Here is a 23,483-nt window from a genome sequence, read left to right on the forward strand (position 1 = left end):
ACACTATTGTGTAGATGTGCAAACTAAGCAACAAGCTAGTGTGGGCCAGGCTGTACTCAAAACATTATTTCAAACCACTGCAACAGATACCGGTGGTCGCCGCTAAGGTTGGGAACTGCTATATAGTCTATGCAAAAGTGTGTAATCTGCAGCTCATATGCCTCGAACGGAATATGCTACTTACCAGTATGCATCTGTTCTTGGCATGTAGAGCTGCAGATCTACACATGCCCGCCCGCCTCCCCGGCTACCTGTATCGGTTCCAGTTTATCTTATTTAGATACACACATGGGTTTCTTCACTGTTATTACTACGCTCCATCTTTCCCTGCTGGCGAAAAACAATCTGAGGATGGAGCCGAAGCCCATGCGCAATACGATCCAAAGGAGGAGTCACCAACCTCGTGACTTCCAAAGACTTTCCAAGAGGAAAAACAAACTGCAAACATCCGGGCCCAACACCAGATGGTGATCTATGCAAAAGTGTGTAGATCTGCAGCTCTACATGCCAAAAACAGATGCATACTGGTAAGTAGCATATTCCTTTCTCAAACTAAGCAAGCCTGGCACAGGTAAGCAATAAATACTTTACAGTAGTAATGTAATGGACGGTGGGTGCAGAGTGGGGCGTATCTGCGGTGTCCGGCCGGAGCCAGAGGTTGCAGATGAACACATCCAGTGTTCACTGCAGCCAAAGTCTTTGTTCTTGAAGGCAGGCCGGTCCTCCGGGTTTTCGAGGTTGCTGGCTGCAGGACACACTGGGATTTCCCAGGAGCAGGTTCGAGGGGGAGACAGGCCGGTAAGGCTGGGGCCAAGTCAGTGGGCGTCTTACTCTTCTTAGCTGCTGCACGGTTGTTCGGTCCTTCTTCTAGTTTCTTATCATCTAAGGAAGCAAAGTTCAGGGGTGCCCCCAAATTCTAGATTTAGGGGTGTTACAGGTAGGTAAAATGCAGGGACCAATGGGTCCCTTCCATGGGGTGGGTCCAACCCTTATAATGCCACCCTCCAGTGGGAGGAGGGCATGAGCCTGTCCCTGGTTGGCTAACTCCCCCCCCATCTTCCAGATGGCGTGGACTGAGAGTTGTGCTTCACCTCAAATCCCCCACCTGAGGGGTGGAGTTGGCAGAGGTGGGCACACCTCTCTTCCTCTCTTGTTTTTCCTGCCGGTTCTTCCCCCCCCAAAGTGGGGGTCAGAACCAGTGGGGACCAGTTACTGAGAGCAGCAAGTGACCTGGGGAAGCTCACAAAGGCGGCAAGCCTTTGAAGCTTCCCCTTCGTGAACCCTGCCCATCCTGGGGGAGGAGGCTTGGCACCTCGTCCCTGGATGTGTATTGTTTCAGGCCCCAGAGAGCAGCAGGCTCCAGAAACATGTCTGGTGATGGCAGCTGAAAGCAGCCAGTCAGCCAGGACACTAGTGGTAGGTTAGTTTTCAGGGGAATCTCTAAGATGCCCTGTGTGCATTTTTCATTAAATCCCACACTGGCATCAATGTGGGTTTAATGTGCTGAGAGGTTTGATATCAAACTTCTCAGTTTTCAGTGTAGCTATTATGGTGCCCTGGAGTTCGTAATGACAAAGTCCTAGCACCATATACTCTTAATGGCAGCACTGCACTTACAATCTCTAAGAATGGACTTAGACACTGTAGGGGTACAGGGCTCATGCACAACTACCCTCACCACTGGTATAGTGCACCCATTTTGAGGGGTGACTGACCTATGCCAGTGCAGTGCGTTGTACGCATGGCACACACAGATGTGTGGCATGCCGACTCTTCACTTTATTCTGCACCAAAACACACAGCCTGCAAAGGCATTGTGTTAGTGAAGTGATACAGGACCTCTAATGGTGGCACAATAAGTGCTGCAGCCCTTAGAGGCCTTCTCTGGTCAAAGTGCCCTGGGTACCTGTGGTACCATTTACCAGGGTCTGACCTGTGGCCAGAGATGCCAATTGGGTTTAGGCTTAAATGCAGTTTCAGGGAAAGAACATAGGCCCTGGGTACCTGATTAGCAGGAGCCCAGGGCACACTCAGTCAAAGTACATCAGCAAAGAGTGGGGGAAACCATGCACTTTCTCACAGCATTGCTAAAAGCAGACCTTTTAGCAACGGGTGTATAAAAGGCAGGCCTTTGCAATGAATTTGTTTTACATTTTAATGTAATCTTTCTTTTTATTAGCAGTAGCAGGCTACGTGAATCGAAGGTGACACACTAAAATCATAATAAGTATCTGTGAAATCGAGTAAAATTACATTTGCATGTTTTAGGTTGCTTGGATCCTTGGCATTATTAGTAACAAGCATTTGCAATGCAATAGGTCTCGCATTTACGCTAGTTTGAGCCTTTGGCATTGTAAATGACAATGCCTTTTATTTATAGTTTGGTTTATAAAACATAAATAAAAGACATTGTCATTTACAATGCCAATAGCTTAAACTCGCGTAAATGCGAGATCTATTGCATTGCAAATGCTTGTTATCCATTGATTTTCTCCACTTGCATTGAAGTATGTGAAGTTGTGTTTTCATTCATTTGAGGTCATTGATTCATTTGGTGCTCTTTTTGTAGTCAACACTGGATGTGATTATTTTTGGCCTCTGTTTTTCCAGGGCACTGGAGACACAGTTGTAGAAGGTGTGTACGTCTTGCGTGTTTAATGGTGTTCTTTCAAGATGGGAATTGAGTTTGTGGATGTCTAGTTTCTTCAATTGTCTGCACAAGTGCTTTTTGAAGTCTTAGAAGAGGTGTCATTGATATGAGTCTTGATCTTAAAGGTAATTATATTGCTTACATGGGGGGGTAATGTAACTGTGACGTATCTTAAAGGTGCAAATATGACATCTAGCGTGTGTCCTTCGGAGTTAGTTAGCCCAAAAACAATGTGTTGGATGTTGAGCGCTCCAAGGTTGGTTGTAATAGCTGTGATTTATTCTTCTTGTGAAACCATATGTTGAGGTCTCGACTGAGTGTATAGGTTTGGGTGGACAGATGGGTTTGGTCACTGTATCTTGTAAAACATCTTTCAAGTTGCCTGTGGGTGGTGGTATATATATTGAGAGGAAGGAAGAAGTTTTAGTTGGAGTGGGGTGACATCCTATCATCAAGGATTCACAGCTGGCCATGGTATATACATTCAGTGTATGTAACTGACAAAATTATTTGTGAGCTAGAAAAATAGTACGACAAATACAAAAAATCCATAATTATTCGGGAAATGCTGAGGCTGCAAAATTGTATAATTCCAATGGCCCTACATATAATTTAAATTCAGGGCATTAAACAGGTTATATTGCTTTGGACAGCAGATTTTAGAACTTAATTTGCACAAGGGATGAAATGAGAATCTCCTCCAAGGCAAAGATATTTGCTGTTAGGGCCTGCAGGGGTGAAAAGCTAAAGTGGAGTTACCAGCCTATGCACTAATGGTTCTGGCGAATGTAACGTGCACCATCACCAAACCGGCTGGATCTCCTTGTCAATGTTTCATCTGAGGGTGAGTGATTTATTGTTGCAGGCTGTAGGAAAAAAAAACATCAAGGAAAGACAATGAGTTATTGCATCCTGTCCATTTCTACTACGAAATGTTTCTCTCATTGACCCCTTCATTTGCTGCACTGGTGTGAATGTCCTGGATATCTCTTTTTGTCAGGATCTGTAACTGAATTTATTAGACAAGGAGTTTACAGAGATGTTAAACTGTGGTGGGCACAGATTAGTGATATGAATACATCCAGCTTGGCAGACCTCGCGGTTGGGATTGCAGGCACTGAGCAAGCATTCAGCAGGCAAGATTAAACAGTTATTGAAGTTGCAAAAAAATGTGAAATCCAAACTGCTGTCTGAAATAGATACATTTGGCTTTATGGAGGGAAAAAATGCTGACTTATCCATCTGGCGCCTAATGCGACAAGGCCAAGCGCGGGATGCTCGCCGAGGAATACGAGCTCCTGAAGCCTTAAAGATTTGAATTCTGATCCAGCCTCACAAAGCCTAGTTTAAACTTCCTAGTGCTTTTCTGCAGGTGATGCAAAGAAAAGAGATGATCAGAGGATATAACATTTTCATAATTCGAGCTGACTATGGTACACACATGTTACAATTCCACATGCCTAGCCTAAAACTACAAACCTATCTATCTTGCATACACAGGTGCACGCATAGCCAAAACACACACACTGCCCAAAACATGTGCGTGTTACCCAGCACAAAATCGTCATTCAGATCAGGAATGCCCGCGGACCCCTGAAAGGTGACACGGCCGTGTGTATCAGGGAAACACTGCAGCTCGTTATCCCGGTCCGGGGACCGGCCAGGGCTGTCACTCCGAACGTGCGGGGATGAAACCGAGAGCCCGCAGGGGAGTGCTCCGAGAGGCGCAGGCTACCAGGAGGAGGCGACAGGCGACCTGTCACAGGCAATTAAAGGTGCTGGTCTTTTAAAGAGGACTCTCTGTGCAGTGTAAACAGTGTGGTTTGGAGCAGTTTGTAAAGCCAGACTCTGTCAAGAAATCATTGGAAAGAGTGAACGCATAAAATGAAGCGGAGGGCGCTCTAAAAACGTAGCTCCGTTGTTTTAAGTGGATGTAGGGCAGCTGATTCTTATTTGAATGTACACACTAAATTGCTCGGCACTTTGGAAAAAGCGATATCAGAAACTGCTTCAACTGGTCAAGTTTGTTGCCTCAGCTTTTTGAGGGAAATCATTTATTTCGATAGTTGCTTGTAACCAACATAAAATAATTATGGGTTATTCTATACCGCTTTCCCAGAATATGCAACGAGTTCTGACACCATTTTCATGCGGAGTTAGCGCCATAGAATAAAAATATAAATATTATTTCCGTATGCTAAACTTGACACTTTTCGCTCGCAAACAAGGGTCGGACGTCACGAACTGTGTAACGAATTAACACTTCGGAGGCTGATATCACAAACATGTCAAGTGAAGAAGACCGCAATATGTGGATCGCGATCGCTCTGAAAGCGAAAGTGATCGCGATGCACAAGTTTTCAAAGTGCTGCTGGCGGCCGGCTGCGCGCGTGCACAATCGCGTGAACGCAAGCGTTAGGCCAGCCAGCAGCACTTTGAAATTCCCACATACAAAATGTCTCTTCGAGCCAGCGCATGCGCTGGGCTCAACGAGACCTAAAAATGATACAGGTAAAGAAAAACATTCAGTTGTACAATGTTGATGCTTACATTTTTGTTTGAAACAAAAAAATAATTGTTGGTCAAATACAAGTGGTTGTTGTTTCTAATGCTGCTGTTCAACAGTTACACAATATATATGAACCCTTTTCATAAAAGGCAAATTACCGCAAGAGAGAATGCTTCATTAACAAAATGTGGGAACCTAATGGATAAAAATAACATGGTGCAGGGAGTCTAAGCTTTGATATAAAATGGTTAACAACTGCTCCAGAGTTTATTGTTAGAGGGCAATGTTGGGTCCTGTCATAGAACAGTGACATTTAAAGGAAACAAATACAGTTCAGTGGAATTAATATTGAACATGATCTCAGTAATTCAGTTGTGTAACTGCTTTGTAGAATAAATTAGTCATTTGTTTTTGCAATTGTATAAGGTTGTGTATCATTTACCCAGGTCTACAGAAAAGATGAATATACTGTTGAGGAGCCTCCTAGGCATAATTATATCATGAAACAACCGCCTGTTGCTCATCCAGTCCAACGGCAGCAAGATAAAGAACCTAATATTATCTACACTGAGCCGAATTTAAGGTATGATGCACAGTCTTCTCCTTATGCAGAGAAGCAGCCAACCCGAGACTATGAGCAGTCAGCGTATAGATATGACTCTTCAACAAACTATGCAGGCCATTTGCCCCACAATTTTGACCCTCAAGTACACTATGATGAGCATATAACATCTCATGAAGATCAGTGGGAATATTATAATGACAAACAGCCTTATCCGCCTTGCATGTCTTATGACAATAAACAATCCAGGGACTTTGACCACAGACAACATATTGATGAAAGCCCTGAACATTACCTTCCATCCCAAAATCGTTATGAAAAGCCACCCCCTTTGTCATATGACAACAGGCCCCGCTTTGAAAATCCATCTAAAAACTTTAATTCATCTCAGCAGCGGTATGAAGAACAGCCCACTGCTGATTACGATGTTCATCTTCGATATAAAACAGAAGCACTTGCCTTTTCTACAAATGCATCAAGTTCTCCAGAACATAAGCAGTACTTTGAATCACAGCCACAGGATTATGAGAAAGGTCCTGCACATGGACCTAATACAAAATCATTACATTATAAACCCACTCAAGCAGCAGAGAGTTTACCTCCTCCTCCCCCATCTCAGATGAAATCGGAACCTTTGCCTCCTAGCACAAAGCCACTTCAGATGAATGCAGTTGTTGCAGGGGAAGAGGATGATCCAGCAATGAAGCCTCAGTCAGTACTTACTAGAGTTAAGATGTTTGAAAATAAAAAATCTACAAAGAAGGAAAAAATCAAGGACCTTAATGATGCACCCACTTTAAAAGTAAGTGTTTACATACTTCTGTGTTTTATAAACGCTTTTATGCCTCCCTCCAGCCTTCGTTGTAGCCAGAACCCAAGAATAGCTTCATACAAATTAGGTTGTTACAGCTTGAAATGGGAATGATGCAAATTATTGTCTACGAGGTAGTTCATGTTTGGCCTTGTCCTGCTGGGATTACACTGAGTTAGATTTGGATTTTGTAGGTGTATGGCCCCATTATGAAGCAGGCTCCTGATACGTGGGTGGTGCAGACCTACTTGTTTAAGCTCATCCTCGTTGCTCTCTTGAATGAAGGCAGACTGGATGTTTTCTTGAGCACAGATTCATGGTGTTACAGTATGAGGTGGGGCCACAGGTGTGTGAACTCCCTTCCTTCAAGAACAGTGATCTGAAAATAGAGGATTAAAGGACTGATGTATGTATTTAAGAATAGCTCTGGCAGGTTAGGGATAGAGAACGTATCTGTGAAACCATTGAAAAGAAATACATGAGAAAATGATATGTTCGCGTCGTGTGTGCTGTAGATACACATGTTTTGCATACTCCTGCTATTTAGTGTTGGGTCCAGATGTTTGCAAATTGTTTTTCTTCGAAGAAGTCTTTCCTAGTCACGAGGAAAGGTAACTCCTCCTTTCGGTGACTGTACACATGGTCATCAACTCCATTGTTAGATTGTTTTTTTCCGCCATCCGGTTCGGACGTGTATTGCCGTGCTCCATGTCAAAACCGTTCTTCGGGTTCCCTTCGACGCGCTATCCTCTCTACCCTCGACGATATTGTTTCCGTACACGTTACCCACTTTTCCGCATATCGTTTCGACATCGGAATCCACTTTCGATCGGAAAGCTTTGTGGATGGCCTTCGAGGCTCTCCGTCGATGGATCGGTCTCTGTTTAAATTCTGCCCTAAGTGTTGCGCGAAGTATCCTGCACTGACTCTCATAAAGTGTGCAACTTGTGCTTGTCTCCGGAGCACAAGGAAGAAGACAGCGACGCTTGTAGATCGTTCCGATCGAAAAAGTCTCTTCGCGATTGTCAGGCTCAATGTCGTGAGATGCAGCGACAACGCATCAAAGACACGCCGGACATCTTCGGTGAAGAGTCTGGACAAGAAGACAACAAGGCAGCAGAGAAGGAGGAAGCCTTCTCCGAGCAAGACTCCTACTCGGAGCTCGAGATATACCTCGATGCCGAAGAACTGCCACAGGGACAAGGTGATGTGAGTACTGAAGACCCCTTGCCCCCACAAACTCCGAAAAAACACAAGGCTTTGGCACCACCTCCGCCTCCTGGCCAAAGTCGGCACTCCAGGCCCGGCAACAAAACTACCAGTCAAGCCTTCCGGCTCGGTACCGAGTCGACAAAAGTCCTCCTCAGTGCCGAAAGCCTCCGGTTTCAAGCACAAGTCCATCTCCGAGCCGAAATTCTCCACGCCGAAAGCCAAGCAGCCTTCGGAGCTGAATCCTTCCGCGCCGAAAGATCAGCTTCTGTCGACACCGAAAACTTTGGAACTAAAGACTCCGGCACCGAAACACAAAGAGACCCCTTTGTATGCGAAATTAGACACTATTCCATTACCATTCGAACCAAAACAAGAGGCTCTATATTCACATAAAGCCACCTCAGAAACGCAAGATAAAAAAATACCCTTGAAGAGAAAGTCTGTGGCTACAAGTCCTTTTCATATACCATTGCCTCCACCTCCAGCACCTCCGTCACCACCTGAGAATCCTTTGCAAATTACACCTCAGGGTTGTCCTCAATCTCATCATGACGATGATGATGCAGATGTTGAGGGTTGAATATTCCAACAGATCCATGCACAGATTACACAATTGATCCCCCAGGTGATACTGATCCAGACCTTTACCAAGCCAAACCATCTGCTCCAGACGACCATGCATCACACCAAGAACTCCTTGCCAGAGCTGCACATTACCATGGGGTAGAGCTTTACAAAGAATTGCTAGAAGATTTATTTTTTTTAGACCTTAGCATCCAGACACAGGTCATCACAATCACTTCCAATGCTTAATGGCATGATGCAAAACCAAAGGGGATGATGGACGGAGTGTTGAACATTGCAAGCACTCACCCCCAGTCAACTGATCTGAGGAGGGTCAGAAAACACACCCAAAGATCAAAATACCTCAGCTTACAAGGGTAACAACCAGTCCTCTCCCTCCAAAGGTTTTTTCTGAAGAAGTTATAGAGGCAACAACTTCAGGGGAAGGGGTAAAGGTAACACATTGCATAACTCTCCTTCCTCCAACAAACAGTGACTTGCCCGCACTTAACCACCGATTATACCACACCTGTCAGGGACAACTTCAGCAATTCCTTCACATTTGGCAGTCTAGAACATCAGACAAATGGATGCTTGGAGTTATCCAACATGGTTATTGCCTGGAGCTTACCAGCAATCCCCCAAACATTCCACCTCGCTCTCACAAGTTATCTCAAGAACACATACACTTGCTAGAAAAAGAGGTCCAGTCCCTTTTACTAAAAGGAGCAATAGAGCCAGTTCCAGTACAGTACCGGGGCTCAAGGGTTTACTCTCTGTACTTTCTCATCCCCAAAAAGGACAGTACCACAAGACCTATTATAGATCTGAGAGAGCTAAACCATTACATAGTGTCAGAGCATTTCCACATGGTGACACTTCATCTGGTACTCTCACTTTTGCAAACAGCAGACTTTGTGTACTCTAGATTTTAAAGACGCAAATTTTCATGTTCCAATTTATCCAGCTCATCGCAAATACCTGAGGTTTGTGATAGCAGTCAAGCACTAACAGTTCAAGGTACTTCCCTTCGGGTGTAACTACAGCGCCCAGAGTTTTTACCAAATACCTGGCAGTAGTCACTGCTCATCTCAGAAGACAACAAATACATGTCTTCCCCTACCTAGACGACTGGCTCATCAAAGCCTGCACTCACCAAAACTGTTTGCAGCGCACACAGAACACAATAGGTCTACTTCATCGGTTGGGCTTCACCATCAATGCATAAAAGTCTCACCTGCATCCTTTACGGATGCAGTCTTACCTAGGAGCCACTCTAGACAGTCAAGGCTTTAGCTTCTCCCAATGTAGCCAGAATACACAATATTCAGACTACCACTCTACAGTTTCAACCCAATCAAGCGTTAATAGCCAGAGTGTACATGCAACAACTAGGAATTATAGCGTCTTGCATAGCAATTGTACCCCATGCAAGGCTTCAATTGTGCCCCCTTTCAAGAGTGCTTGGAACGTCACTGGAATCAATCACGGGGTCTAGTAACCGATCTAGTGTTGGTAGACTGCCGTACACAGTGCTCTCTGCATTGGTGGAACCCACAAAACTTATCAGCAGGCCAGCCTTTCATCGACCCTGTTCCATAGATCGTGCTCACAGCAGACGCATCTATAACAGGTTGGGGGGGCGCATCTCAAAGATTACACAATACAAGGCTTGTGGAGCAACAAGCACAAAACTCTCCACATCAACTATCTAGAGCTCTTCGCTGTCTTCCTAGCACTTAAAGCTTTTCAAACTCATCTCTTAGCCTAAACTGTCTTAGTCCGGATGGACAACATGACAGCAGTGTATTATATGCAGAAGCAGGGGGGGGGAGGGGGCACTCTCTCCAACTGTCAACGCTCGCTCAAGCCATTTGGAACAGGGAGATCCATCACAAGATTTATCTTCTGGCAGAACATCTCCCAGGAGTAAACAATGAAATTGCCGATATCCTCAGTAGAAGAAGGCAATAAATTCATGAGTGTAAACTCCACCCCCCCCACCCCCCCCACAAGTTCTCCTTCCGTACTTCCAACAGTGAGGATTTTCACAAATAGACCTATTCACCACAGCCGAAAATGCTAAATGCCTACACCCGCGATCAAAGGGCAATGCCATGGATGAACTGGTCAGGGATATTTGCATACGCTTCTCTCCCGCTCATTCCATGTGTGGTTCAGAAGCTCTGCCAAACATCCCTCTCACTAATTCTGGAACTTCCCACATGGGCTCGTCAACCATGGTACACCACCCTGTTGGAACTGTCACTGGGACCACATCAAAAATTACACCTGAACTCCAGTCCTCTCACACAGAACCATGGAGAAATAAGACATCCAAATCCCAAAGAACTGAATTTAGCAATCTGGCTCCTGAAGTCATAGAGTTTGGGTACTTAAATTTACCACCAGACTGTATGAAAAGAAGCAAGAAAGCTTACCACCAGAGCTTGCTATGCTGCAAAATGGAAATGATTTGCGGTATATTGCAACAACAACAAAATTAATCCTTTAGACGCTTCTATTCAAAATTTTATTTGTTACATTTACATCGAACAGGACTGACTTTTACGTCTATTTGTTTGCACCTCGCAGCTGTAGCTGCTTACTCACAAAATAGGCAACATCTGTCACTATTCAGAGTTCCAGTAATCAAGGCCTTCATGGAAGGTTTAAAAAGGGTAATACCACCAAGGATTCCTCCTTTCCAAGTCTGGAATCTCAACATTGTCCTCACAAGGCTCATGGGTCCACCTTTTGTACCATTGCACAAATGCCCTTTACAGTTCCTCTCATGGAAATATCTTTCCTCATTGCTATCACATCACTGAGGAGAGTTGGTGAGCTACAGGCATTAACGCTAGAAGAATCTTTCTTTCAGCTACACAGGACAGTTCTCAGTACAAATCCCAAATTTCTTCCCAAAGTAGTTTCTGCTTTTCATATAAACCAGTCGGTTGAGTTACCAGTTTTCTTTCCTCAACCTGATTCCGTAGCAGAACGTGCTCTTTACACACTTGACGTTAAGAGCTTTATTATACTACATAGATAGAACAAAGGACTAACGCAAAACGAAACAACTGTTTGTAGCATTTGCTCCACCTCATAAAGGCAATCCTATCTCTAAATCTGGTATTGCGAGATGGATTGTTAAATGCATTCAGACATGCAAAGCTAAAGCCAAAAGGACTTTGACTATACCCCCTAGAGTGCACTCCATTTACAAAGTCGGGGCTTCTGTGGCCTTTTTAGGTAACATCCCTTTAGCTGACGTATGTAAAGCAGCTAAATGGTCTACACCACACAACTTTACCAAACACTATTGTGTAGATGTGTTAGCAGAACACCAGGCTAATGTAGGCCAAATAGTACTTAAAACACTATTCCAAACAACTGCATCATCTACTGGTTAGCCACCGCTTTGGGAGTATACTGCTTTATAGTCTATGCAAAGCACGTGTATCTACAGCACACATGCCTCAAACTGATAATGTTACTTGCCCAGTAAGCATCTGTGGTTGGCATGTAGAGCTGTAGATTCACATGCACCCACCCGCCTCCTCTGGTACCTGTAGTTGTTGCAGCTCTTCATTGTACATTTATACGCATGAACATCCATATACTACGCTTACTTAATCCATTCTCACCCTTTTGTGGGAAAGCAATCTAACAATGGAGTCGATGGCCATGTGCATTCTCACCGAAAGGAGGAGTCACCTTACCTCATGATTAGGAAAGAGGTCTTCGAAGAAAAACAACTTGCAAACATCCGGAGCCAACACGAAATGGCAGGAGTATGCAAAGCCTTTGAATCTACAGATCTACATGCCAAGTACAGATCTTTACTGGGTAAGTAACATCATCCTTTTGTTTTGGAGTCAGGATGTCATGGTGTAGGTGTATATTCAGATTCCCGCTTACATAGAATTCCAACTCAGATGCCTGCCCCGTCATTTCCTTTCATCGTGTATCTTCACCTTGCCCGTGTTCACCACCTCAAGCTTGCAGACCTCATGTTACTAAGTTGTCAGTTTCCTTGTATTCAGTTGATTATTAATTTATTGCAAACCAAACAAAAGGCTAACAGAAACAGATGAAAATATATATTAAATAGATTCCTTGAAAGGAGCACAGCAGTAGAAATGTATGCATTCACTGGCCGGGGGAGTGAGGAAGAAGAGTTTGAATGCGGAGGTAAGGCAAAAGATTGTGAGACAATTTGGTGGAGGTAGTTAATAACTATTGCAAAAATGTGTATATTTTTTAGTTTTCATTAGTTGTGTAGCTATTTCTATGCAGGCATTTTTCAATTAAACTCTGAAGGCTAACTGGTGTTATCCTGTTTTATCCTTTTGCTCCATGTTACTCAAAGAAGTTTTGAATTAGGTTCTCAGGGAAGGTGCCTTCCAATTCATTTATCTGATGCAGAGCTTTCCTGTTTGGTACATCGGCTTAATATCTGGGCTTTTCTTCTCCTTTTTCAGGCTTCTGCTCCTAAAGCCTTTTTTGTTTGCCTCACGCTTTATTTATCTAGTTTTTTTTCTAGTTAAGGTATTACTGTGGTTTTACTCCTCACTATCTTACCTTTTCTGAAATGCTTATTTTTGTACCCTTAAGAAGTATACCAGTTGAATGAAATTTTTCAGCTTTACTCTATCATTCTGCTCTCCACTCTGCTTTTTTCAGTAATGTTAGGTTTTCTTCACCAATTTGTGGTGCTGCTTCTCTGCATATGCCACTTTTGCCCTGTAAACCGACTTCCTCCAAGTAGGCTGTCTATCCTGGTATCTCATGTTATTGCTCCAGTTCCAGCTGTGTAATCTAGTATTGTGCTCATGTGTGAAGTGAAATTTCCAACAGAATTCTAAGGGTCTGGAAGATATCAAAAATGAGATCTATTCTCTACATCTACCACAGCATCAAGTGTTCTTGCCGCAACAATTACCAGACCCATATTTTAAATAGCTGGCTTTCAGGCCTTTTATCTCCCCCTCCTCCCCAATACTCCCCCACTTGCTCAACTTATCTGTTTCTCCCATGCTTTTAAACTCAAGATCACTCCTTCACCATATTGCAGTTTTTTCTTTGATATACATGAGTACAGTTTTTATTATATTTGGGTGCCCAAACCACGTTCCTGTTGGTCAAAATTGTGTTCCATTTAGTTTGTCCAAAAACTAGGAGGGAACTCCTACTGTGCTTAGCCTATCTCTCCGTACCCGCCCAAGGGGATCACCTATGGTGTTAAAAGGACTTTCACCCACTGGGATTCCAAGCGGCATGCTTCATCATAGAGTCCTCCTCCAGATACCTTGTGTATCTAGCCAAGCTTTACCTTGGTATCCAAGGGAGCTCTTTGGTTTTTGGGTGGTATCCTAGATTTAAAATAGACTGCGTGTCCTGAGGGTTCATTTTATTTTCAAAGCGCACCCTGACGAAGTTGAAATCAGGTAGAGATGCCCTAAGGAAATTAGTATCCTCTATATCTACTTGGAATCCCAGTGGGTGAGAGTCCTTGTAACATCACAGGGTGGAGATTAGTAGACTCCATGAGGGGGCCCATTGTCCACTCCTCAGGGTGGGTACCAGGATAATTTTTTCTTACATTTTAATTATTTCTCATATTTTAACAAAGCGCTTCCTGCTACTGTGTCTTGATTGTTCAGTGTTTATTACTATTGTCTAGTGCTGTACGGAGAAAAGGTTCACTGAAATCTTTAATTGTTCCGTCTAGTCTTGCAGCACTGTGTAGCTACAGTTACTCCAACCTTGTATAGCCCCTGATTTTAAACAAATGCTCTCTTTTACCTGTTGCATACTGTTGGAATTGGCCCTTCTTGCAGTGTCATCCCAGATCATTTTGCCTTCCTCTGTCTTTTTTCTGACCTGTCATAGGTTTTATGACTCTGGGCACTGTATCACTGCTGATTAGTGCTAAAGTGCGTGTGCTCTCTATTGTAAACTTGATAAGATTGGTCTACACCTGTTTGGCATATTTAATTTACCTATCAGTCCCTTGTACAGTGGTATCTCATATACCCTGGGCTAGTAAATTAAATGCTACTGGTGGGCTTTCAGCGCTGCTTGCGCTACCCACCAAAGTAGCCTTTCAAACCTGTCTCAGGCCTCTGCCACTGTAGGGCCTGCATGCGCAGTTTACTGCCGCTGTGACGTTGCACATAAAGTGGTTGCCACATCCGTGACTCCCCTTTTACTACATATCAGTCACCCTTAGGGTAGACCCTAACTAGCCCTATGGGCAGGGTGCAATGTAGGTAAAAGGTAGAACATGTGCCTTAACTGTGTGGCATGTCCTGGTAGTAACAAACAGCCTATTTGGTTTCTCACTGCTGTGAGACTGCCCTCTCATAGGAATGCATGGGGGATTCCCTTATATGTGCTTCAGTGGTAATTCCTGACATGAGAGGGGTAGTGTGATCAGGTTTGGTATGTTTGGAATAGTGGTGATAAATGCGGCGTATTGGTGTTCACGGATTTATTATCACTATTTTAGAAATGGCACTTTTAAAAATGGTATTTCTGTGTGCTATGTGTCTTTGTGCCTGCATGTTGTGTATTGACCGTCTGGCCTTGGAGTGACAGGGGCTGGGAAGGTGCAGTGGCTCCAGAGAGTCTGGATGAGTCCGCGCTAGGCTGAATAGGCCTGGTCTGCATTTGGAATGGTTGGAGAAGTAGCACCCGCACATGAATAGGGCTGTGCCTGCCTTCCACAATGACAGCTCTGCCCCCCTGTGGTGTGTCTGGGGCCAGGGCTTACACTTACAAGGTGGAGTGTTGTGCACATGCAAAGTGCCCCCCACAACAGGTTTGGGCGGGGGTCAGAGCTCTGTGACAGCAGTGAACAAAGACGTTGTGGAGTATAAGTATTGGGGTTGTGACCCCATGTCTTTTGAACTGAGCTTGCTTGGGGCTGCCAAAGATGCTGCTGGCTACAGACTGTCAGGAGGAACCACCAGGGGCCTTGCTGAACCAGAGAGCTGACCTGCTGTTTGCTGGGTAGAAAGAAGGACTGCCACTGTGTTTTAGAGCCTTTAGTGCTGGCATGCCTGTGCCTGGTTGTTGGTAGCCTCCGGGATCTCCCATCCCAGGGCTGAGGGGCTTGCCCTGAGTGATTTGGAGTGGCGTGTGGTGAGCACCGTGCTCTTCGCCCTGTGATTTGGAACAGCGCATGTGGAGCGCTGGACAGGTCCTGGAAGAGCGCTGTTGTGGGAGCTAGTGTAAATTGCTGTTCTGGCTGCCTGGCCAGCACCCTGTGGCGTGCAGCAATCACAGTTCAGCAGGGGACTCTGCTGAAGTGCCCCGTGCTGTATTGCTGCTGAAACAAAGAAGAGTTTGTGCAATTACCAGCCAGCACTCTGATTTTTGTGCCACCACCGAAGCTGCCCCGGGCTTGACTGCTTAGGGAGCTCCTCTATACCTCCTGTGATCGACGCCTCATGTCTGCGCAGTTGGCGGGCTCTGCGCAGACCCAGACGTCGCCCCGGGCTTGCCTGACTAGGAGCAGAGAATGCGCACAGTACCTGGCAGCTCGGACGTCAGCCAGAGCCTTCCCTGTCGTTGCCGTCATCGGGACAGCGGCCTGCAAGAGGGCAGAGTCCAGAGGGCTGCGATTCACAGTGCCGGGGTGCGGGCGCGGCCAGGGGCCGCAGGAGTCTCTCTGCCGCACCCCTGACGGGCTGATACACACAGAAGCCACCACACTGTGCTGCGTGAGTTAACCAGGAGGGTGTGCTCCCCAATGGCCAAACCTGAGGTACTGGTCCCAGAGGAATGGACCCGTCCCTTGGCTATTCTTCTTCTGTCCCCCTATCAGGAGAGGCAGGCCAGGTCGCCATTAGCCGATAGTCCTGCTCCCGGCACAAGTTAAGTGGAGAGGCCCCGCTTTCAGGCCTGGCCGGTTAGCCGTGGGTAAACAAGGACACGACCAGTTATCTGTTCTCACCTGGAACATTGCAAATTTTTCTAGGAAAGTTAATTACGTGCATAACTAGTGACCAGATTGCATAATTTCTCTGCAAAGTAATGTGTATTCCTGGAGTTTCATATGAGGTGTTTAGGGAGGAAGCTCCTCAACAGTACTGCAATCTTTGTGGTAGGCGGCAGGTAGCCCAGGAGCCTACGAGGGGAAAAGGTGTTACCACATTCCCTGTAATAGGGGCATGGAGGTTTCTGTGTTACGCGCTGTGGATAAGGGTTACCCTATAAGTATAATAGGCGTGCAGGGATACTGTACCCTTCGTGGTCATGATGATATTGGGAGGATATGATTCCCTTATGTGATGTTTGGCTAATGTGTTAGCATATTACAAGGTGATGTCCTCATCGCATGTTGATGGATTTAGAATGTGTGCACTCTACAGATATTTACTATAGTGCACTACTGAAGTTGATTATACATTAGAGTTTATGCTAAGTGTGATCCTACCAGTACTTACTGGTCAGCCTGATGATGTTATGACCCGTTTGGCTTGGTGATTTATGTAATCCCTGTGAAGTCATGACGAGTGCCAGTGGCACAGTGTAATATATGTGATTGTGTTCTTATGTGTTTTTATGGATAATACAAAAGCTGTTTTTATATAACCTTGTGTGGAGTTTCTTTTGTGGTGTGCCTAGTGTGTCGCTGCTGTGAGAGTGTTGCGCAAACGCTTTACACATTGCCTCTCGGAGAAGCCTGACTGCTCTGCCAAGCTACTAATGGGGTGAGCATGGGTCATCTTCAGTGTGTAACTCCCTTGCCCTGACTAGAGTGGTGGGAGCTGCCTGGCTTAGCCGCATGCCGAACCAACCACAAATCTAATTTCTAACACATACATTATTTTAAAACTGTAACTCTCTTGTGTTACTCCTGTGCAATGCAAGAATCTCTCTTTACTCAGAAGACTGAAAGACTACCAAGACATCAGTAAAGGCCCCCAATCTGGCCAGCTTCTGCGGACCCCTTGCACACACTTCCCTGCAGCACTATGAATGGCAGTGACTCACTTAGCTAAGTGGCAAAAGCTTGAGACCTGGTCCGCAAGTAAAGTCAAAGAAAAGGCGTCACTCTCCCTCACTATTGCACTTACCAAAATGGCAACCCTGAGGAGATGGTAGCGTGGCCTCAGTTCTAGTGCCTCTGATAAAGAGGATCAGTGAATGAGAGGTTGGACAGAAGCACTAGAGAGCAAGGATGACCCTTCCCCCCCGTGGTATAGTAGTGAGCTGCTGTTTAACCCAATCTCCAAGGAGACAGATCTCATTGAGCACACAGCTAATCCCAATGCTGAGTAGCAGGATGATCTACTGGAGCCACCAAGATGAGGCCTTTGGAGGCAATAATAGTGAGGCATCCTGGAGAAAGAAGTCTGAGAATAGATAAGGTCCTTGAACATGATCAGGAGTCATGCCCAAAAGGCTGACATGGAAGATTGAGAATCTGAGCTATGTGGATATGCGGAGAGAGAAACCAAACAGCTCAAGTCTTGATTTTCAGCTTTCACATGCATATAAAATATACCCGAATTTGCTACATTTTCTTTAGCTCATCACTCCTATCCACCATTATAGCCACAATATACCAAACTTTATCTGTTTTTTTAATTAAACATTGATCAAATAAGTTTGCACAAAAATTTCTCACATGTGATTGATCAATGCCCACAAAGAAGAGGATGGCTTGAGAGCTGTCTGTGATGCATGTAAAGCTATGGCAAAGGCACATCTGATAATGGTCGCAGCAAGGCTTCAGAAAATGGGGTGGTCTGTTAGCAGCTCTGTAACACAGGAACATATGAAACTGGACAACTAACTCTTAAACTGTGCAGAGGAAAATGTTGATGCTGAGGAGTCAGTTTAATGCACTTGTAACTAATAAGGTTGGATGTATGCTACTAAAGCTAAAACAGATATATTATGGAAAAGTAGGTATGAATTTAAAAGAGAGATGCCAGTTAGAGTCTCTGATAGATTAAGGCTTTCCCACCAATATTTCAAAATCTTTTTTGATAAAGAATTCATAACCTCACCCCAAAAGGATGACCATATGAGATGGTTGAGCAAGAAAGAGTTGGAGGACTGCAAGTCCTCCATAGCTTAGGAGGAGATCTCGCTAGTATTATGGAAATTTGAACAAACCATGTTGCAGCCTTTTTCTATTGGGGTGCCTCTTCAGAGTTTAAAACTTCGAAATCCATCACCCAGCCCATTTTGGAGCTAGTAATGATTGCAATCAGCAAACCTAGCAAGTGTCTTAATGTACTGAGTGTACAAAGCAGTAGTCCTTTTAAATATTTATGCAAAAATAAATCAACCAAGATAATGGCCTTCCCATTAGATGGTGCAGTGTCTTATGTGTTTAACTTTGACCTATCTCAATTTTTTAAGGGGAGACATACTGTGGGGCACCGCAGGATTGCCCTCTGTTTCCTGCTCCACACCATACTAAGGGTCTTTGACTCAGCAAATACGAAAGGTGGTTATTGGGAGATGGTCTCTATAAGACAAGTAAAGAATTTGACAGGTCAAATGTTTATTTTCTCCTTTAGCTTACAATATTCTAGTTACCCTGACTAACCTATGACCACCTATAGAAGAACATGAGCGGATTCGCAGGCTCGCATGGCCAGATTTGAAACCTTAAGTTTAAACAACTCTTGAGATGAGGAACAATAGCTTTAAGCTCATTCTCCATTCTCTTGGAATGTGCCCACAATTAACCCCTTCAGCGCTGCGCGGATTCCTCCGCGGTGCTGAAGGGTTCGAGCGCTGGCGGGGCCATGACGGAACGGTTCCGTCATGAGCACAGCTCAACCGATGCTCATGACGGAACCGTTCCGTCATGAGCATGGAAGGGGACAAATAGCCGGGGAAAAAATAGTGAAAATATTCTTGATCAATACGCAATGCTGATTTCCTCCCATTGCTGATTGGACTCCAGAAAGAACTCCAGAGCTGGCATTACCATTCTCTCTCATAGTGCAGACATATTGCCTCAATTAAAATGTTGATGCTTCCCAGGGATTTTTCTTGTTCAAATGATACCGTCTAAGAATGTTCTGCAATTACAAAGAGGGTGGGAAGAAGAAAAGAATATCATTCAAAACCACTACTCGGTCTGGGGGTTCCAAGCTTTTTAATCTACTTCCAAGCTGCTCATCTTAGCTGTCTTTTAGAATGGTCAAAGGCAGAGATAGAACACCAGTAATGCTTTATCAACCACTTTCTTGTAAGGGATTATTAATAGGAAGTCCCATGGACGAACCCCAAACACAGCTATTGCTACCTTTCATAGTCACCCATTACAAAAGTTACTTTCAAAGTATGACATGCAGTGGGTGAACCATCAGGTCTTGGAGAAAAACCGGTCACCATTTACCCCATTTTTTAGGAACCCAGAATTTGATGCTTCGATAGAGATGCCTTCATACAGTGGAGATTGACTGACAGATATATTTAAATAGGTGACGGGTTTAAAAATGTGAACTTTAAGATTTTTGAACAAATTAAATTGGACTATGGACTGGTTGAGTCTTATAAGGTATGAATACCAATACTCAAGTACTGAGTTTTGCAAAAAAAGATAAGACTGCAACAGCACAACCTCTCGACAGCATTTGAAAAGCTATTACAAAGAGTAGAGGCGGGCACACACTCAATATTTGAAAACTGCAAAATTCTCATAGAGGAATATATGGCCATTAAATGTACTTCGCAGCTTAGGCTGTTGGTTAGCAGATTTGGACTCTCTCTGGATATCAGAATGGGAATTTATCTTTTGTAATGCTTATGAGGGAACAAGGCATGGCATGCGCATTGTCCCTGGACCACAAGCCTACTTCATGCAGTTTTCAAGACCAAATCGTAGCCTTGCTCGAGGGACTGCTCCCATTGGAAGCTGCTTCAACATGTACTTAGGAGTGTTGAGGAATAAAGTATTATTGGTAGCAGGTATTTAAGGCTGTCAGTATTATCCTTGCTTCACGGATCCCGAGGGAGAGAGCCAATTTAGTACTTTGACGGATGCCTGAGACGAAGTTGGGTAGGCTAAATATTTGTTCTAAACTGAGGAATGCTTTGACTGGCTGCCAATCAAATGATCTTGGCGAGATGGGGGTTGGTACAGGTACTAACGTTGCATGAATAGTATGGTAGAGTTTTGTGCATCCTAGAAATGGAAAGATTACCCATAGCACCATTGGAGATCAACAGCACTGAGAGAAAATGTGGGGACCTGTGGTGGACTTTTTGTTTAGCGACTTATTGCCCGATAATTTTAAGGGCCATTCAGCTACTCACAGCATATTTTCACCAAGGCCAACGGGATTATATTTGAACTTGCTATCACAAGTTGTTCTTGACAGGGCGAGAAGCTATACAGGGTACTGCACTGGTGGGGATCGGGTGCTGGGCTAGAGGAATGTTAACTATGTCATATGTTTGGAAAGCATTGAAAATATATTGACTCATAGAGGGTGCATTAAATTTGTGTTTTATATTAACATTATTTTGCAACACAGACCTGTACACTACTTGATATGGGAGAAAGCTGAAATGTTAAACACTGGACTTTAATTAGTTAAACTAGTAATATAGAATTGAGTAAACACAAGATTAAAAATAAACAGTCCTCGACTGTAAAAAAAAAAAAGTAGTACTTAATCTTTTGAGCAAATTAAAAAGAGGGAATTGTAAAATGAATTAATTGTTAGGAAACAGAAAAGTTTTTTGCTTTGCATTTTGCATCCAAGCTTTACTACCTAGTTACGTGAGCAAAGAGTAATAATTTGTGTAGAGTGTTCAAGGCAAAGACCTGATACTCTGATTTTAACATTCAAAATCTCACCATCATCACTGTTGCCTTGCCACCATTCTTGAATATTGATGTATATGTCAATTTTTCATTGTGTACAACATTGAAATGTTTCTGTTAGAACTTGAAGCAGAGTGTTTTATGTAGGCACTTGCTTGAGGCCAAGGGCCATTTAAAATGGTGAAAGTAGATTATTTTTGGATTAGATTTCTCTTATTCAGTAGCTCTAGTAACAGATGTAGACCTTTGCTGGGTCCCCAGCACTAAAAACAATTGATGTGAGAAATAATATGTTATGCAAAATTAAATGTCCAAGTATTTTTCTACAGCTCCCAGAAATAGCACCCAAGCCTGCACTTGCTCCAGTAGGTGCTCAAAAGCCAGTCATCCAACAGCATTATGAACAAGAGAAAAATTATCGGTAAGTCATTCACTCTATGCAATGTGTATTCAGTTACTAGGTGAATAGAAACACAGTTGGATATTTAGTGATTTATACCACTGTGAGACATGGAAAAATGTTTTGTGAAGTTCTCTTCTTTCTAGTGTTATATTATGGATCACAGGTATTTGAGGAACGACAGTTTTGCAGCGTGAATCTTTTCAGGATTCACATGTTGTGCATTATTACGTCATACAGAGGTTGGGTCCGGAATTTCTTGTGTATAGTAGTCCTTCTTCTCTCTTTTTCTTTTTTTACTGTTGGTCAGTGTCGCTGCCCTTCACCATTTGGTGCTTGTTCCATCCTCCTATGACGTTGGACACCTTCCCTGGAAGCCTCACTCTTGGTCGCCATCTTCTTTCTTAATCTTATTTCCCGCCGTTGGGTTTAAAAGCATCGGAAAGATCTCCAAAATACAGGAAGAATAAAAAGAAGCAAGGGAGTTTTTTTGTCAAAGGGAAGTGGACAAAAATTGTGGCAAAACAAAGGCGGTGATACCTACGAACTTCAAGCAAAACTGAATTTGGTGGATTTTTTGTTGTCGAGAGACAGAGTGCGTGCTCAGGGGGACCCCTGCTTGGCCTGAAATGGAGAAGACTCCGTTCTGGTTCTGCCCACTGTGCCACCACAGGTTTGTGCTGAGAGACTGCCATCAAGTCTGCAATCTTTGCCTACCTAATCACCATGACTTGAGGTCCTGCGAGGCCTGCATGGAGTTCATGGCGAGGACGCTGAAGACCCAAGACAAGCAGAGGCATGCACACTATGCTATGCAGGTCCTAAAAGACACTATCTCATTTTGAGATTTAGGGTTGTCGAGTGAGGAGGAAGATAACCCTACCGAAGAAGCTCTGACGTCAAGAAAAAACACAGAAGAGCGAAGAAAAACACGAACCAGTAACGCTGAAAAAGATAATGGTGATCGGGTCAAAACCCTACTCTCAAACGAAAGTCAGCGGTGGCGCTGATTATGTTACCGACCGAATGCAAGACAAAGCACAAAGATCCTCCAGGGTCCCATCCAAAGTATGCTGCAGGTGGGAGAGGTGCCGAAAAAACGTAGACCTCAAAGGACGAACGAAGTGGAGAAAAAAAAAAACACAGCAGCTGCGCTAACAGAAGCTGAAACTTCAACATGAAAAAAAGAGACCACCTCTTGCTTTTGACACCGAAGAACACACACTTGAAATCGAGCACAAGAAAAGATGGCTTGAAGCCGAATGGCAGCCATACTACAAAAATTAAAGATTTCGATTCAGGATTTCATAGAAGCCTTAGACGGAAGAGTAAAGAGAAGGGAAGAATACAGCAGAACTAGAGCCACCCCTCACACCTGAGCCTCAGGAAGAACAACAACAAGAGCGCTTATACGAAGAAGAGGAGACAGAGGGACAAAGTCAATATCAAGACACCGAGGAATTCAAAGGCATCGAAGACCAATGGTAGCATCTCGAGAAAGCCTTCAAGCTCATTGCCCACAGATGATGTGGCCATGTATAACCATTTAGTCACAAAAGCTGCAGAAGGGTATGGGGCGCAGATGGAGGAGGAAAAGACACAAACTTGTTACTTCCTGGAAACATTGATACCATTACAACTAAGGTCCAATGCCTTCCTAAGCTACCAGCAACATGCAGAGCAGTAACTCCTAGGATGGAGAAAAAGTACAAACAGTCCGACAAAGATCCAGCACATAGCAGGGCCAATCTTTTGACAGATTGAATAATCGCAGCCAAAGCCAAGAAGAGGGAAAATATTCTTACTACCTCTGGCCCACCGGCAGTTAGGGAAAGCAAAATAATTGATATAATGTTGATTAGATGGGAATAAAATTAGAAAGAGGAGCCGCAACACAATGGAGGATAGCAGACTCAAATGCTTTAGTGAACAGATTTGCCCATCAGAACTGGAAAGAAATAGCG

The 23,483-nt window shown here is 44.1% G+C and overlaps 1 protein-coding gene across 14 annotated transcripts in view; it reads left to right on the forward strand.

The window, feature by feature from the left end:
- Positions 1-23,483, forward strand: part of TJP1 (tight junction protein 1) — a 1,155,396-nt gene that overhangs the window by 960,186 nt on the left and 171,727 nt on the right. For 12 of the 14 annotated variants that reach the window (XM_085644067.1, XM_085644073.1, XM_085644075.1 and 9 more), the window contains 2 exons: positions 5,606-6,523; positions 21,449-21,540. In XM_085644067.1, the coding sequence (XP_085500193.1) occupies positions 5,606-6,523; positions 21,449-21,540 (1,010 nt within the window). The remainder of the gene's footprint in view (positions 1-5,605; positions 6,524-21,448; positions 21,541-23,483) is intronic. The other 2 variants (XM_085644079.1, XM_085644080.1) reach the window with 1 other exon arrangement.

This window comes from Triturus cristatus, chromosome 3_1 (genome assembly GCF_964204655.1).
Source record: "Triturus cristatus chromosome 3_1, aTriCri1.1, whole genome shotgun sequence".
NCBI classification, from domain to species: Eukaryota; Metazoa; Chordata; class Amphibia; order Caudata; family Salamandridae; genus Triturus; species Triturus cristatus.